Source organism: Limulus polyphemus, unplaced genomic scaffold, assembly GCF_000517525.1.
Source record: "Limulus polyphemus unplaced genomic scaffold, Limulus_polyphemus-2.1.2 Scaffold184, whole genome shotgun sequence".
In the NCBI taxonomy this organism is placed as follows: Eukaryota; Metazoa; Arthropoda; class Merostomata; order Xiphosura; family Limulidae; genus Limulus; species Limulus polyphemus.
Window position 1 is genome coordinate 354,573 of NW_013665794.1, and position 16,644 is coordinate 371,216.

The 16,644-nt window shown below is 30.9% G+C and overlaps 1 protein-coding gene and 1 long non-coding RNA gene across 2 annotated transcripts in view; one reads left to right on the top strand and one right to left on the bottom strand.

Moving 5' to 3' along the window:
• Positions 1-6,285: 6,285 nt before the first annotated feature.
• Positions 6,286-7,502, bottom strand: LOC111084963. Its single transcript, XR_002609839.1, has 2 exons — positions 7,373-7,502; positions 6,286-6,468 (listed from the first exon to the last, which is right to left on the bottom strand). It is a non-coding gene; the product is annotated as an uncharacterized LOC111084963 (long non-coding RNA).
• Positions 7,503-7,710: 208 nt separating this feature from the next.
• LOC106478141 (protein strawberry notch homolog 1-like) overlaps positions 7,711-16,644 on the top strand; it is a 59,352-nt gene continuing 50,418 nt past the window's right edge. The window contains exons 1-4 of the mRNA XM_013938656.2: positions 7,711-7,864; positions 10,328-10,451; positions 10,850-11,164; positions 13,466-13,565. Of these exons, the coding sequence (XP_013794110.1) occupies positions 10,341-10,451; positions 10,850-11,164; positions 13,466-13,565 (526 nt within the window). The 5' untranslated portion in view covers positions 7,711-7,864; positions 10,328-10,340. The remainder of the gene's footprint in view (positions 7,865-10,327; positions 10,452-10,849; positions 11,165-13,465; positions 13,566-16,644) is intronic.

Below are 16,644 nucleotides of genomic sequence, written 5' to 3' on the forward strand. Positions count from 1 at the left end.
TAACACTGCCTCTTCCTTAGTATTGTTCATCTCGAACAATAGCCACTTACATTAAACCAATAAACAATTAACAATAACTTAATTAAATGTACAGAATTTACAAACACAAAATTAAAATTCAACAAAGTCTCTTAATTTTACGGGACGTATCTTCTTCCGTACTGGTATCCATCTCGTTGGCTTCTGCTTCACGTGGGGTTCATCTGCTTCATCAGGAAATGTCCTATCATCGGTAACAATCACATCCGTGGTAGTAACTTCATCAAGGGCTTCACTGTTTCCCTTCTCAAAACCAGGTAAAATTTCTTCTTCAACAGTGGCTTTTTCAGGTGACACGTCTTCAGCAGCATCATTTGTTCCATTGTTCATTTCATTCCAACTGAAATGTCCTGGACCGTGATAATGCCAAAGCCTGTTGGCAAGCACCACCTTTGGCTTACCTCGCCGACCACATTTTACCCGGAAAGTCACGTCTGAGAGACGATCCACTATGTCATATGGGCCTTCCCATGGAGAAAACAACTTAAGAGACTTCCCTGTGGTCTTCCTGGGATTATACAACCACACCTTGTCTCCTGGTACAAAACTGACTTCAGTAAATCTCTTATCATAACATAACTTCATCGAATCAGCAGTCGTTTTCAAGTTTGAATGCACTTGATGGTGAATATTATCCATCCTTTTCGATAACACTTTCACGAATTCTCACACATTTTCAGGCAACTCTTCATGAGGTGGGAGTCCTGTTATCAGGTCCACTGGCAACCGAAGTCCCCGACCAAACATCAGCTTTGCTGGAGTGTATCCAGTGGTTTCATGCTCTGCTCTTCTATAGAACATCAACAATGGAGGGAGTAAGACATTCCAGTCATCATGGTGGCTATTACAAAACTTTGCCACAACTGTTGGAGACTTCCTTCCTGTTTCTTTTCTCGTTCTTCTTGTTTTCTTTCTTGTTTCAGTTGCCACTTGTACTGGTTTTCTTGCCACTGCTGTAGTCTCTCTTTTTGTTTCTTTTCTTTCTCCTCCAACCACTGCTGTAGTCTCTCTTCTTGTTTCTTTTCTTTTTACTCCAACAATTATTGTCATCTCTTGTTTATTTTGCTGTTCGAGCTGCCACTGTTGCAGGTTTTCTTGTCACTGCTATTGTTTCTCTTCTTGTTTATATTCTTTCTCCTCCAACCACTGCTGTAGTCTCTATTCTTGTTTATTTTCTCATTCTCATTGTTTATTTTGCTGTTCGAGCTGCCACTGTTGCAGGTTTTCTTGCCACTGCTGTTGTCTCTCTTCTTGTTTATTTTCTTTCTCCTCCTACCACTGCTGTAGTTTCTTTTCTTGTTTATTTTGCTGTTCTTGTATTGCTGCCATCAAATCTGCTAAGCTGTAGTTTGATTTGCCACTTCTCGTTTGCATCATCTTTTCTTTTTCCATCCCACTCTCTGACACCAATTTGTTACATATCTGCTTGTTTGTTCATTTCCGGTAGAAATTCTTTCCGAGGAACTTCAGCAATACAAGTCCTTTCTTGATTAAACCAGTTTATTCTTTCTCGATACAAACTTTTACTACACAGTGATTCCACAGTCAGTACGTTTCTCATCACTTTAAACTTAACTTTTATAATAGATGCTACAAATCACAGTGATTCACAATCTCGATAAATTTGCTGTCTATGAGTGCAAAACACACTCCAGCTCGAAAAAGAATCGTAAATTACCCGAAACTTACCGTGACTACTGTTTGCTAACCTCGCTGGCTTTTCTCGCCATGCTTATATACTAACAAAGAGGCTTCTCCAAAATTCTCGGAGTTCCCCGATAATTCGAGAAATTCTATCACGCATGCGCCAGCAGCGTCACGTGGCTTCCGCTGTTGTAACAATATATAGAAAATTATCGTGTGCTACTTTTAGATGAAAAAAGAAATGAGTGAGGAGACCCTACTGAAGGGTATTTTCATGTAATACGAGTCTGTATTTATACCTTTTAAATGTGTTTTATACATATATATGGATGCAAATGGAGGGAAGGGGTTGCATCCTTCCCCTATTCCCACAAATTTGATTTTTACTGTTAAAAGTAGTTTAAATGTTTCTTTTGTACTTTGATGGACAAAAGAAACTAAGTGACAACAACCAGTGTCTGGTACAATATCCATAATTCTGTAAATAGTGTTACGACAGCGGAGGTCACGTAACGCTAGTAACACGTCATGCACTTCTAGAACGTTCATGAAACCTCGAGAGGCTACTAGATATGCAGTAGTCTTGTATATAAGCCGCCAAGAACTGCCGACAGAGAGACATATTTTTGAGTCGAGCACGTGAGACGTTCGTTGTGAATTATAGCGTGGCTGTGGAAATTAAGTGTATTGCAAAGTTGTATTCAGAAAGAATAAACCAGTTTTATTTAAGAAATGACTTGTGTCGCTAAAGTTTCATCGGAAAGAAATTATACGGAAAATTAACTAACGAACGGAGGCGTAACAATATTAACAACTTAATAAATAGGGGGCTAAAGTTGTGTGGTGACTTATTTTGTTCAATAACTCCAGATGTCACTAAGTACAGATGTGTTTAGTTTATTTATAAACAACCGAAAACATTAATTGTGCACACATTTCTTACCATTTAAGAATATTTTGGTAACAAAACAATATAGTTGCTAAATTTCAAAATTACATATAAATATGAAAAATGTAAGGATTTGTTTTTGCTTAACTAAAAATATTAATTAAACACATCTGCATTTCTAATTATTTGACCGTATTTTGGTAACAAAGATATAGTTACTAAGTCCCAAGTTAAGTACAGATACAATTTAAAAGTAAAAGAAGTTAATTTTATCTTCAAAAATGTGTGAAACAAAAATCTTTATAAGTAGGTAGCATAATACAAAAATGTCTTCATTACAACAAATAAGAAAAATACTTCCTCAAATAAATTATAAAATGTTTTTATTGTGAAAAACAGAGAATCTTTTAAAATATATCTCACTAGATCAAAGGAAGTATCTGATGATGATGCTTGAGAAATGTGGTGAGTGATATTTAACTACAATGTCTAACTGGCATGTTTAAAATGTGTAAATTTGAAAACATATGCTATATTCATAAAAGAAGAAAGATTCATAAGTATTTATTGTTAATGTGAAATCAAATATACATATAATTCCTACAAATACATCCTCATATATTTATTAACTTATTATGGTATATTACACATTTAAAATTTTTATAAAATTTCTTATTGTAAGAGAATGTAAAATACTGGTCACTAGTTAGGCCAAATTTGGAGTATTGTGTTCACTCTTGGGCTTCTTACCTTTAGAAGGACATTGAATTGTTGGAAAGGTTACTAAGATGATACCTGGGATGGAAAAGTTGTCATAATACGATAGATTAATAGAGACATATTCTCTTGAAAAATGAGGAGTTCTGATTGAGGTGTTTAAGATTGTGAAGGGATTGATAGTATTAATGCATCATCATTTTTTGTACTTAATGGTGAGAATGGAAGGATTAGGGGACATATATACATTTTTTGCAAGTTAGCTATGACTGTTTGTTTTGTTAAGCACACAATTACACAATGGGCTACCTATGCTGTTTCCAACAGTTCTTAGCATTACAAGCCTTCAGACTTACAACTGAGTCATTGGAGAGCTTTAGCTAAGACAGTTTTACTTTTATAACAAGGTAGCTGGCCTTTAGATGTGGTAGAATCAGTATGTTCAAGAGAGTTTGAAGGAAGTTTAATAAATAATTAAAAGTTTAGTTTAGTGGATGGGACAGCCTAGATGTACCAACAGGTTCCTTGTTATGAAATCATTGTGAACTTTAGCAAATCTTATCTAATTTTTTCTTTACATGCTGATGTTTCATAACAAAAAAAATTGCATATTTTCTTTAACGAAAAACTGTTAATGTCAATAACAAAATATTTACTCATTAATGTACAAAATTACCTCAAGTGTATATTGAATGGATATGACAAACTGTATTTCCATCATCATTTTCTGAAAAGTTAGAGCAAAGCACCATAAAAATAACTAACATTTCTAATACTTTAAGCATTTCCTTACAGCATTTATAAGTTTTTGGCTAGAGTTGCAAATGTTAAAAAATAAAAAAAGTCTTAAAATTAATAATAGTACATTAAGGTATTGTTATGACAGCGGAAGTCACGTGACGCTGGTAACTTGTCATGAGTTTCTAGAAGGATCATGACTGTTCCTGGCAACTCTAGTGTTTGCCAGATGCCCTCTATATTAATATATAAGCTCGGCAAATAAAGGGAGACAATAATTGCAGATAGACAGATAATAGAGTCAAGTGAGTTGTAGTGACCATAAGTGCGTGAATCATTGTGAATTATAGTGTGTGTTTAAGTTAAAGTGACTGTGGAAATTAAGTGTATTGCAAAGTTGTATTGAGAAAGAATAAACTAGTTTTACTTAACAAAGGACTTCTATCGCTGAAGTTTCTCGGAAAGAATTTCTATGGGAAATTAACAAACGAACAGACGTAACAGTATAATCATGAGAATATACTGGGAAATTTATGAGTTATATTCATTTGAATTCTATATCTTGGTGCAAAGTATGAAAAAATGTGATGATTGTAACTAATGGTGTTAACATTACTTCTCAAAACTTGATGAGAAGAATTTGTTATAAATAGTTTGCAGAAGCAACTTCAATGTAACAAGATACATAAGAGTGTTACATCTTACATCTACAAGTGTGTAGAATATCTTAGAACAGCCTTGAAATAAATTGGTCACCCAGGGCAACTAAAATTTTGAAGTGTCTGATTATAATAATGAGAAAATGAAGAGATTATCAGCCTATATACTTTCTCATATTTGTATTGCTAGAAGGAAAAATGGTGATTAACACAAACAGGATTTTTTTCAAATAAATAACACTCTATTGTGGACATTGTTAGAAACCATGTGACTCAGATTTGGTGGGGGGGGAGGTTGGGGGAAGAGAAGAGAAAAAATAGTTACATTTGAAGTATCAGGAGAGAAAAGGAAGAGAACTACTGATTTAAAGTTCCTATTCCAGTGGCTACTAGCAAAAGTGTTACCTGATTAACCCAAAAAAATACTTTACACTCTTCCATATATTGTTGAGACTATAGGTAGTAAAACTAAAAAATACAAAAATGTGTACAGAAAAATCTATCAACATATGTTTAACTAATATAGTTCTGTATTTTTGCAAACACACAACATAAAGCATGAATTAACATAATTGAATAAAATAACTTTATTCCACCTCCCCTAAAAATCAGATTTTATAACCAGTACAAAAATTACAACTTGGAAAATGTAAATTATGATTTGTTTATACTTCTACACACTTGAAATGCTTATTTTAGTGTATTTCATTAAAAATGCCAACCTGGTGCTTTCAGTGCAGTAGGAGTTGTACCATGACAGAGGTGGGAAATGATATAAAACATTAAATAATACAAACTATGAAAACTTATTTAAACTTCCATATTATTTAAATCTATAGTGTTATAATGGAGAATAACATACAATTATAACATACCAGCAAAGAGCCCCTTAACTCATTGTGCCTGTTCTATTCATTTTTACAAACACCCATCTACCTATATCCAGGCCTAATTACCAAAGTATTCATCAAGCCCTCTATTGAACTCTCCCAATCCTGTCACATCTACCATTTTTGAAGACAATTTATTCCCATGTCTAATTATCCTCTTTGAAAAATAAAATTGCCTACTTTGCAGACAACTTATACCCTTACCCTAAATCTACAACCATTACAGAAAAGAAGAAAGTGCATTAATCCTATCTATTTCTTTTATAATTTTGAATACTTTAATCAGACCCCTTCCTATATCATGAGAAAATAATTTTAGGACTTTAACCTGTCTTCATAAGGCAGCTTTCATCCATGGAATGATCTTATTAGCCCTCCTTTGGAAACAACAAAAAATATCCTTAACTTAAGGAGCCAAAGACTGAAAACAATACTCTAAATGGGGCTTAACCAAAAATCTGTACACAGAAACAATAATCTGCTTTAAAACTTATATTCATATTCCAATAGACATGACCTAATTTCATTTCGATTACAGTATTGATACTCTAAATCTGAATGAGAGATTGGTAAAGGATAAATTGCTCACGTATAATTTATAAATATATTTCATTATCTGCACTGGCCCAATAGTTCAGTAGGGTGACCAGATGTCCTGGATTTTGGAATATGTTCCAACATATCCTTCATGGATGCCTAAATGTCCTGGTTTTCATTTTTGTCTGTAATTTTGTATACTTATATTTAATACTTTATGCCTCTGACAACTGAGTAGAGAAATTATCACACAGCTTGGAATGATAAGCATTGCCTTTGCTGCTTCCTCTGAAGCTGGCTATAAGATGGGCTGCAGCAGGTGGCTGATGTCCCAGTCTTCATTTCTTTCAGTAATCTGTAATATTTTTATATTCAGTATTTTGTGCCCCTGACAACCATGAATCAACAGATACATGTCATTACTAGTGAATACATCACTGAGCACATGATTTTGGGCCCACCAAATGATAGACTCCAGTAAAATGCAAATGGAAGGTGCTATTCACAGCAACAGTTTGATTTCCATGTTGTGAAGCATTTATTTGAAGTAACTTAAGGGTGAACATGTAAGACAGTTGCTCAGAATTTTACAAATGAGATCTCCTTAGTGATAAGAAGTTAATAATAAAAATGTACTTTTCAGAAGTACCTGTACCACCAATATTGTCAAAAAGTAAAGCTAAAATACATCATTTTCACTTGATATTTATAACTTAGATAATTATTTATAATTATAAAAAAAAGGTTCCCAGTTTTAAGACCTGATGTTCTGAATGTTTTATAATTTGAAAATCTGGTCACCCTTTATTTTGCTATATCTAAATCTATTTAATAATGCTAAATACGTATTATTACTACTACTACTAGTAATAAACCAATAATATTACATTTACAAATTCAATTATAATATTAATAACTCATATTTTTAAGATTATACTTGTACTAAAAAGTAAAAATATAAGTTATAGTTATACATAACTTCGCTTTCATAATGGCTATGTTACTATTGTTAAATTACACGAGCTTATAATTTAATCGTTATACTAAAATGTAAAATCAGTAAGATATCAATAACGCCTAAGGCTAGCCTAAAGTTAAATATAACTACCACATGTACTAAATTGAAATATCACAATTAGAAATCTACTGAACTACTGCTAGGCCTATATTACATTTCCTCCTCTCAAAATATTAGCTTAGTATTTTTTAATTTTAAGATGTTCCTAAATTTTTAAAAAATCTTAAATTACTCTTCATACTTTTTTGTGTTTAGTTGCACTTTGTGGATTTTTTTGGTTTCTACTTAAAGTGATAACACACACTCATTTTTAACTAAAGTATTTTAATAATTATATTTGAAAATAAATTGAAAAATGTTAAGACTTAAGGATTTCCGTCAATAGTTCCGAGTTCGTTTATTTGAGAAATCTAAACTCTCAGTACCATCTCTTTTTAACGCAAATTAATGTGTCGCTTGCTTACACAAAAGTAATGTATTCTGGTTCGTAGATAGTCTAAGGCTATCCGACATACCCCAGAAGAAGTTCTCGACCACATTATTCTAGGCATTGTGGGATAGATTTGGTTCGTGAAGATGACGCGCACTTTCGTGGGTTGTTTCAGTTCAACTCTGTGCAAGAGATCAAACGGTTGGAGGAACCATTTGTTTGTGAAAATCCTGAGTTGAATAGTATATTTAAAATTAAAATAATCATTAGAAAGCGGTAATAGGTTAGAAAAAGTATTGTATGGTAAGTTATAATAACGAAAACAATGTTTTATAACTAACATTTATAATTTAATAGTGGTTGAAAGTTTCTCCGGTACTCTGGAGTGCGATTCTGTGACGAGTTACGCATAGCCGGGTTTGTTAAACGAAGTCCAAGTATATTTTTTTCCGCTTTCAGTATCCCTTATTTAAAGACTGTTAGGCCTAACGATGTAGTTGGATTGTCTTGAAATACCAGAAATTTTTATATTTGTTTCAAATGACAGTATTGTTTATAATATTTTTGTATTGTTTTTGTTTACCTTTAACTTTAAGGCATTACAGTTATTTTAAAAATAAATTATTCGGTGTATAAACTATAATTCATCTTTACATGCTTGATAGTAGTTTGTCGTTTCTTTGTATCTCGTTAGGCCTTACTCATACCCATAGTTGTGTTTCTGTTCAGTCTTGGGCTCTGTACTTTAACTTTTATTTTAAGAAGGACAGTGAATTATTGGAAAGGCTTCAAAAGAGGGCTACTAGGATTATTCCTGGGATGAAGGGGCTGTCATATGAAGACAGGTTATGGTCCTTAAAAATTAATTTTTCTTAAAAAAGATGAGAGGGGGTTCAAAATTATAAGGTAATATGTTTGGTGTGTTAAACCTCAGTTGTAAAACTTTTAACCAATCCTAGTCAAAGGTGTCAATTTCAGTACCATCTTATTCCAATCGCTGTATTTCATGGTTGACAAATCATAGGATAAGTAAAGCATGTGACAAAACGTTGTTCTCTGCATTTTACAATATGAATGTTGGTGGTGCTTATTATAGTAACTGCCATTTTATGTAGAGGTTGTATTTAGTATTGGCCAATAGTGCTTTTCTATAAGCATTAGAAAAGTTGCTTCTGGAAAAAACTGCATGGAATGTACACGACTTATTATTTTTATATAGTAGCTTAAGTCATGCTGCATTGTATATCTATTTATATTAATAATTTTATTGAAAAATTAACTCAAAATAGATATATTTTTTAGGAAAGAAGTTGATTCACGATTGTTAGGGTTAAGAGCTATCGAGTGGCGAGTGCAAGGTCTTTACATGAATTAGGCTTAGCACTTTGAACTGAAAGACTTTGATTTTTTTATGTTCTTTTGTATTTAAATTAGAAATTTTAAGTTCAATAATTTAGCATGATTTTATGTTTAATTCATAATAATAAAATTATGATTCAGTATTTAGAATGATAAACTTGTGTGATTAATATGAATACTACTAGTACCAGTACCACAAGAATTTTATATGTTTCCTTCTTACAATTTTTACTTTGTTGTAAGACTGGATGTATCAAATAACAAGGGACAGGCAGTGTTTATCGAAACCACCTGTACTGTAAATTGTTACATACATTTGCTAGTAGTGGCAATTAGTTTTGTCTGTGTAGTTAAGCAACATACATGGACATAGGTTGAAATAAACTTGTTTGAAAGTTCAAAGAAATGATATTCAAGGACCAAAAAGCTTTCTTACTATCATATCTACAATAATGTTCAAATGCACCCATGCTGGGCTGAACGAGAGTGACACCCAACAGTGGTGAGATAGTTTACGGAAACGTACGTACAAAGTTCATGCTGCTAATTCCACGGTTTATTAGGCACAATAAACAAAAGTACGGCTGCAATTAAACAAAAACTTGAAATAAAAATACATTTATGAAACAAAATTAATATGTTTTTATGTACATATATAAACATGAAATCCTAGTTACAAATACAAATACTCATTTATTGTTTTGGTTTACAATACAAATTTACAAATATTATTTACGGGTCTTGTATATTACTTGAAACTATAATGAGAGTACATGATTATAAAAAAAATTTAAAATAGACAAAATTTGCATTTTATGGATGATACAAATATTTTAAGATTTCAAAATAATGTACTAAAACATAAAAAATAATAAGTTCAAATCTGGAACAAATAAAAATATTGTAATCATTTCTTATAAATACCATTTCCTAATGTAAATTTGCAAGATATTAAAGATCATAATGTAAAAAACTAAATATGTCAAAAGTAACAGGCTTTACGTTTCTCAAACTATGTGCATTTATGAAAGTTCTTAGGAAGTTTCAAACAATTTCATCCACTAGTTTTATTGTTGGAATGAGATTTAGCAAGACTTGCATTGGCTACTAAGAAAGTTAGTAGCCAGTGGTCATTGGGTTAATTGTTGTATGTGTGAACAATTAAAATATTATATCCTGGAGATGATAAAATAATAGAAACTTCACTTTGTTCCATGAAGCTAGCTTTGTGGAAACTATAACCAGGCTAGGTGTGTATTTGTGGCTATAAGACAAACTATATGTAAAGAATTGTGAATTACTTGTCATGGAGACTACTTATGTACAACATTAAGGATATTCTTAAATATAATAATACTAGGTCTGAGAAAATTTTTCTTTTCATTTGCCTTTTTTTCTTCTCCTCAGGCCTTAGTGAATAATGGATGCCCATGACCTTTTGTCTGCTGCACTTAATCAATCTGGCATAAATTCTGAAGATGTTGCTACAAATGATGCAAGTCGTCACCATGCTGCCAGTAGATATGTACATGTAAGTCTCCGTGTAACATTATTTTAATACACACAAATAATATAATTGCTTTTAATTTTAAACTTTTAGTCATTGGGAAGTTATTAGAGTGTAAGAAAATATCTTTCCAGTGTGTTGTATAGTTTCCGTTAGCTGAGAAACAAGAAGTTTTTAATAGTTTGGGAAACTGGTCTACCTGCAACATTATATAAAAAGCATTTTGAAAGGATTCAATTTCTTATAATATATGTGAGCATTTATTTTAAGGTATGTATATAAATAATAAGTGGAAGTATAAACACTGGTGATGGTGGATTCTTTGTTTTTGGTTCACTCTTACTTACCCTTCTAATAAATTTGTGTTTAAAGTATGCTTTTGTTTTTTAATATTACCATATTACTTCTCTGTATCCTTGTAGGGATTTACGCAACCATCTTTACACAATTTCTTTGGAAGCCCATACAGCTTTCCATCAGGGTCATCTCAGAGCTATTTCCCAGGAAAAATGCCTACTGATCAAGGATACTTCCCAGATAAGATGTCACCTTCTCAAGGCTATTTCCCAGGAAAGATGCCTGTATGTGACATGCCAGCATTAAATCATCACATTTTGGCAAGCATGTTGGGGAATAGTCACAATCCATTTCCTCCTAATTTCATGCAACACCCTGCTATGATACCCAATTTCACAAGTAAAGATTTATCTAAACTCTGGTTAAATGAAGGAATTAAGGTTTGTATTTAATTTTTTTTCTACTATCTTGTTAACTTTTTTATTTATATTTTTTTTGATGTTAACATTAGCTGAACCACTTTTCTGTAATACTTGTGCATATGTTGAACTTGTATCAACTTTTAAGAAAGTTTAAAAACCCAGAACACTGCTTTTTAAAAAAAATTTAAATTCGAGACTTAAAACCTAACAATTTATCTCAGGCCATGAAAAAGATTACTTGGAATATGGAAATTGAACTTAAGTGTGCATTCAATCTGTTTTTAAGTTTTTGAAAATATTTAACATTGATCGTGTTAAGTTCATCAAGAATAATCTAAAAAAGTACCAGAGGCACTTGTTTCAAATGATATCAAAAGTGTAAAGTTATAGGTTAAGAAAATATTTTTCTCAAGTTTTAATGAAGACTAATGAAAGTGTTGATGGTTTGGATTTTAATCCAAAAATGTTGTAATGAATGATTTCATTATTTGAGTAGTGTTTCTGTTATCAGTACTCAGGCTCTGTCATATAAAAAAAAAAATTAAATCAATAATTTTCAGTGGGTTCCATATTTTTCATATTCCTTTTGTTTTTGTTGAAGCAGTAAAGAGTATTTTATTTTATTATTATTGTTTAGGAAATTAGCACTAAACAAAGCAAGTTTTAGTTAAATCCACAATTTTCAATTATTTCTTCTACAACTTTTTATGAATCATAGTTGTAACTTATCAGATGTTTTAAAAGGTAATTTGCATCAGTCAGCCACAAGCATAGGGGTTGATAAAAACATATATACTATACTTGTATCCACCTCAATTTTTATGCAACCAGAATTAGAATATAAAATGTTATACTACACCAGAACTTATATTGTTTATAGCATAGTTTTAAGTATTTTTGTTATGATAAAATGGCAATTTTCATAAATATAGTGTGTAAAGTTTGTGAATTTGGCCTATAGTTTAGATATTTATTTTTTTAGGGGGAGGGGTAGAGAGGTTAGCTGAAGCTTTAATTTTATCACAAGCTCTATTTCGTAAACATAATTGTTACCTTATTATCCAGTATTGGTTTAAATGCTCAAAATAGTCAACTTGTTGATTACTGTTTCTAAATTGGAGTTTTAGTTTGGATTTAATTAAAATGTATGCTTTTCTTATATTCAAAGACATTTATTTCAAATTACTGATTTCTAGTTTGTTGCAGGAAATATTGTGAAATACTAGATGTTATCAGAGTTATTCAGAGTTTATGATCAAAAGTTCATCAGAGCTAGAAATAACAAAAGTTATTGTAAAACAATTTGATTAGAAATACTTGCATCATAATTTAGTACACAGAAATCTAAAGCCAAAATTAATAAATGCATTAAATCATCAGTTTCATCACTATTTGTGAAAAATTTTACTATAGTCCTAATAGTGTTCCACGAGTTTCAGCAACCAGCTTAGGTGTTTTAGGTTAGTTCCAAATATATATATTGAGCCAACAATGCAAAATAATCATAATTGTAAAATATTATTCAAAATTATCTTAAACATTAATATAAATGAAAAATAGAATAGTTTAACATTCATGAAAATATCAGTACTTTGATTGTAACTTTCATACAGTTTACCGATACATGAAACCAGAATACGAAGGTTGTATATTTGTAGATATGATTGATTTTCAAACAGAAAAGAAACTTGTTAGTATTACAGAAATGAAATATTATAAGAAATGCACAAAAAGTTTAAAAACTAAGCAGTGTCCGGAGGCTATTTTTACATATTATAATAGTTATTCAGAAGAAAAGGATGTTCAGAAATTTTGTACTTCATTTGTCTGTGTTAATCTATTCTTCTGATAAGTAGTTTCTACTATTAAAGCTAAGTAGTTACATATTGGTGTGACTTATTGTTAGGTTGTGGATTTTGTTCAGTGATGGGTTATTGTTTTCATTTGAATAGCTCCTCCCAATTGTTGAAATGAGCATTTGGCTAGCTTGTTTGCTATGTCTGATCTGTTTGTTTTTTGTAGTTAGCTAATATTGCACTGCTCATTCCAGAAGTAGACTGTGTACAAATAAATAGTATAGGCAAAAATGACTGGTGATAATACATAAGGCATTTGTCCCATTTAAAAAGAAAATAGCACATAACACTTGTGAAGGTACTGTTATCGCCACATTAATGTGCAGCTGTGACCTATGCAACAGCACCATCTTATAGCTTGTACTTTAAGTATTTACTAATATCCTACATTTTTTATTTTAACAATATTTTTGGTTAAATTTATAAGAAAGAGGTAAAGACACATTTGACATTGTTTTCTTAGCACAACCCATTTGTGAAACCTGAAGCTGAGACAGAAGAAGCAGAAGAAGAGGAAGAGCTTGTCCATGCAGAAACGTATAATGAATATGTTCCAACCAAGTGTATGTTGTTTGAATATGCCCTATTTTAATTTAGATATTTTTTTCCTACCAGATAGAACTTGTTCAAGTTTAAGGTTCAAAACAGAAAAAAAAATCCCTTTATTGATATTTAAGTTGTCAGTGTTGCAGGATTAAAATCAGTAATGAGAAATACTTTATTTCAACCAATGTACAAAGCAAATAGATCTGGGTGATTAGTAGAATTTGAAAATTGATTTATGATTGTCCTTTTTAATTGATTACATTTGATTAACTAATCAATTTTTTCACAAGATTCTGATAGGTTTGATAATTGAAAATAATAATAATTGGAAACTTGTTTCAGTTAGGTGATTATTTTCATGGCATTAATCACTTTAATTGTAATTGATTACTCAATTGTTTTACGTGACACTAATCAGTGTAATTGATGCTCGTAGGTGATTTATTATGTTGGAGTAATTGCATAGCTCTAGACAATATTTATTTCAATTGCATAGTAAAACTACATCACTGAAAATACACTAAAGAACAAATTAGTACAATGAAGGCTAGTTAACATCAAAACCTATTCTAACATGATTGTGAGTAAATCATGAATTTAAGGGGTTTCTCTTGTCAAATTTTGAACAGTAATATTTCAAGATATTAATAAAAAGTAATTGGGAATTTTGTTATAAATTCTTTAAATTTTGTGACTTTTGATCTCTGTCACTACAGGTTTGTTCCGGGGGACCTACCTCATAACTATTTTGTGCATGTCATTGTTTTTATACAGTAACTTTTAATAGTGTGCACATTTTCATGAAATTTTGCAGGTTGTTAGTAAACATTACAAGACTTTGAATCCCAAAATCAGATTTTTTTATCAAGTTTTAAGATTTTTTAAGTAATGATTTGCTTGTACATTTTTTTCCTTGAATGTTTATTATTCAACATACACAGTAATTTTTATTTTATGATAAAAAATATTTTTCTGCAGCAAAATAATGTCATATTTGTCATGTGAAATCTTTATAACCTCCAGATAATTATAAAAACTTTTTTTTTTAGAAAAAACTATTTTATCTGATATATTCACTAATGTATCTTTATGGTTTTAGTCAATTTGACTGACTTCATAAACACCATAGAAAAATTAGGAAATAGATATAAATTACACTTTTTTTTGTTCTAGAATGACTAGTAATTATAACATGAAACCACAAATGTTATGTTTAAATAGCTTAAATCTCATAACATTATGTATCTATCTATATTTATTATTTTATTTTATTGATCTTTCAGCCATGTCTGACTTGGCACACATGCACTCATGTTACTGTATCCAGTAGTATGAAACTAGCCTTTACAAAGTGACATGTCATGGCTGTGTTTTAATAGATTGGTATTTTGTAAAATACAGTCACATTTCAGTTATAATACATTTCATATGTATATTATTACCATTTACAAATAAGTTCTTAAATTTGTTATTTTCTTAAGTGTAGAACAGTAAACAAAGAAATAAAGAAAATAATGATCTCTACTACTTACTATTGTAAAGAAGTTTGCATACGAAGCCTTGCTGAAATTTGCATGTGGTGGATGTACAACAAAACTTTTTTATGTCTTATATATGCTCTTTGAAATAACAAAAAATTACTCTATCAATATTGCAGAATTTCACTAATTTATCAGGCTTATTAACTAAACTGTATTTGGGTTTTAAAAAGTTTTTGAACAACATTTTCACTTACTCCTTCCTCTTGAGATTTGAGACAGAATGAAAAATAATCTTGGGAACTTCCACCTTCAAGAGGCTGGGAAAACCACATGGGGGAAATTCTGAAGTTTTGATTGGTTATAAACACATGATAGAGTGAAGCGGGTGTATGTAAGGAAAGTATTTCCAACAATGGAAGAGGTGGGTGGGCCACTGTTTGATTTGCTAAATAGTGATATTTTAGCAAATGAAAAAGATCGGAGGTTCTTATTTTATATTCTAGCTTGTCGATATTGGTAACTTGAGTTTCTAAGTCGTAAGGAACTGTAGACTTTATATTTGGAGATCACAAACATCTAGTTTGAACCAATGCTGCATTCAACATACCATGTGATGCACAAAAATTGATATTTAATTTTTTTTTTAATATTTACTTTTAAGACATTAACTAATGTAATATACTAAAATTTGAATTATAATCTACAATTTGATACCATACTTATTTACATATATTCATAAAATAGTAGTTCAATAAAATTTTGCATGCAAGTCTACAAACTGATGACATGACCTTTGACCCCTGACCATAGGAAAACCTGTTTGCAAGTGAACAGGTATCACATGACTATTGCTGGAATGATATTGTAAGTTTAAAATTATTGGCAGGATAAAGAACTTGGATGTTTCACAATTTAATCTTTAGCATAAATACTTCAAAAATAATTAACAAACTTTCTTTAATGAAAAAAGATCAAGAAAAAGATTTAAGTCCAAATGGCAACAATGTAATAGAATGAGTGCCACAAACTTAACTGCAGAGCATGAAATTGTGATATATTTGTCATTAAAGACCGGGACATTGAGTCCCGGTACTAAATATTTCAGAGCAAATCATAATTATAAGTAGAGTATTATGATGTATCTTATTAATATTATTTCATCCATGTTCTTATTACTTTTTCTTTTAGATCTAAAATGAATAAAATTCTTAAATTGGTTTATAAATTTTACTTGTAATCATCATATCCTGTGATGACAATAAATAAAATTATACAGAAAAGTTACTGGTTTAAATATGTTTAAGCAGTGGTATGTGTTATCTACAAGAAAACTTGCAGGGTAAACATCACATTACAATATCCAGGTCCTCTTAACCCTTTCCAGATCGGTCACAGGTGAAAGGCCATGTCATCATGTTTGTGGACTTGCATTCAAAATTTTATTGAACTACTATTTCATGAATTTATGAATGAGTTTGTATCAAACTGTAGATTATAAATCAAATACTAAGTCTATAGTTTTATACAAATTTGGAACTCAAATTACCAATATTGACAAGCTAGAATATAAAATAAGAACCTCTTTTCAATTTGCTAAGATATTGCTCATGTAATA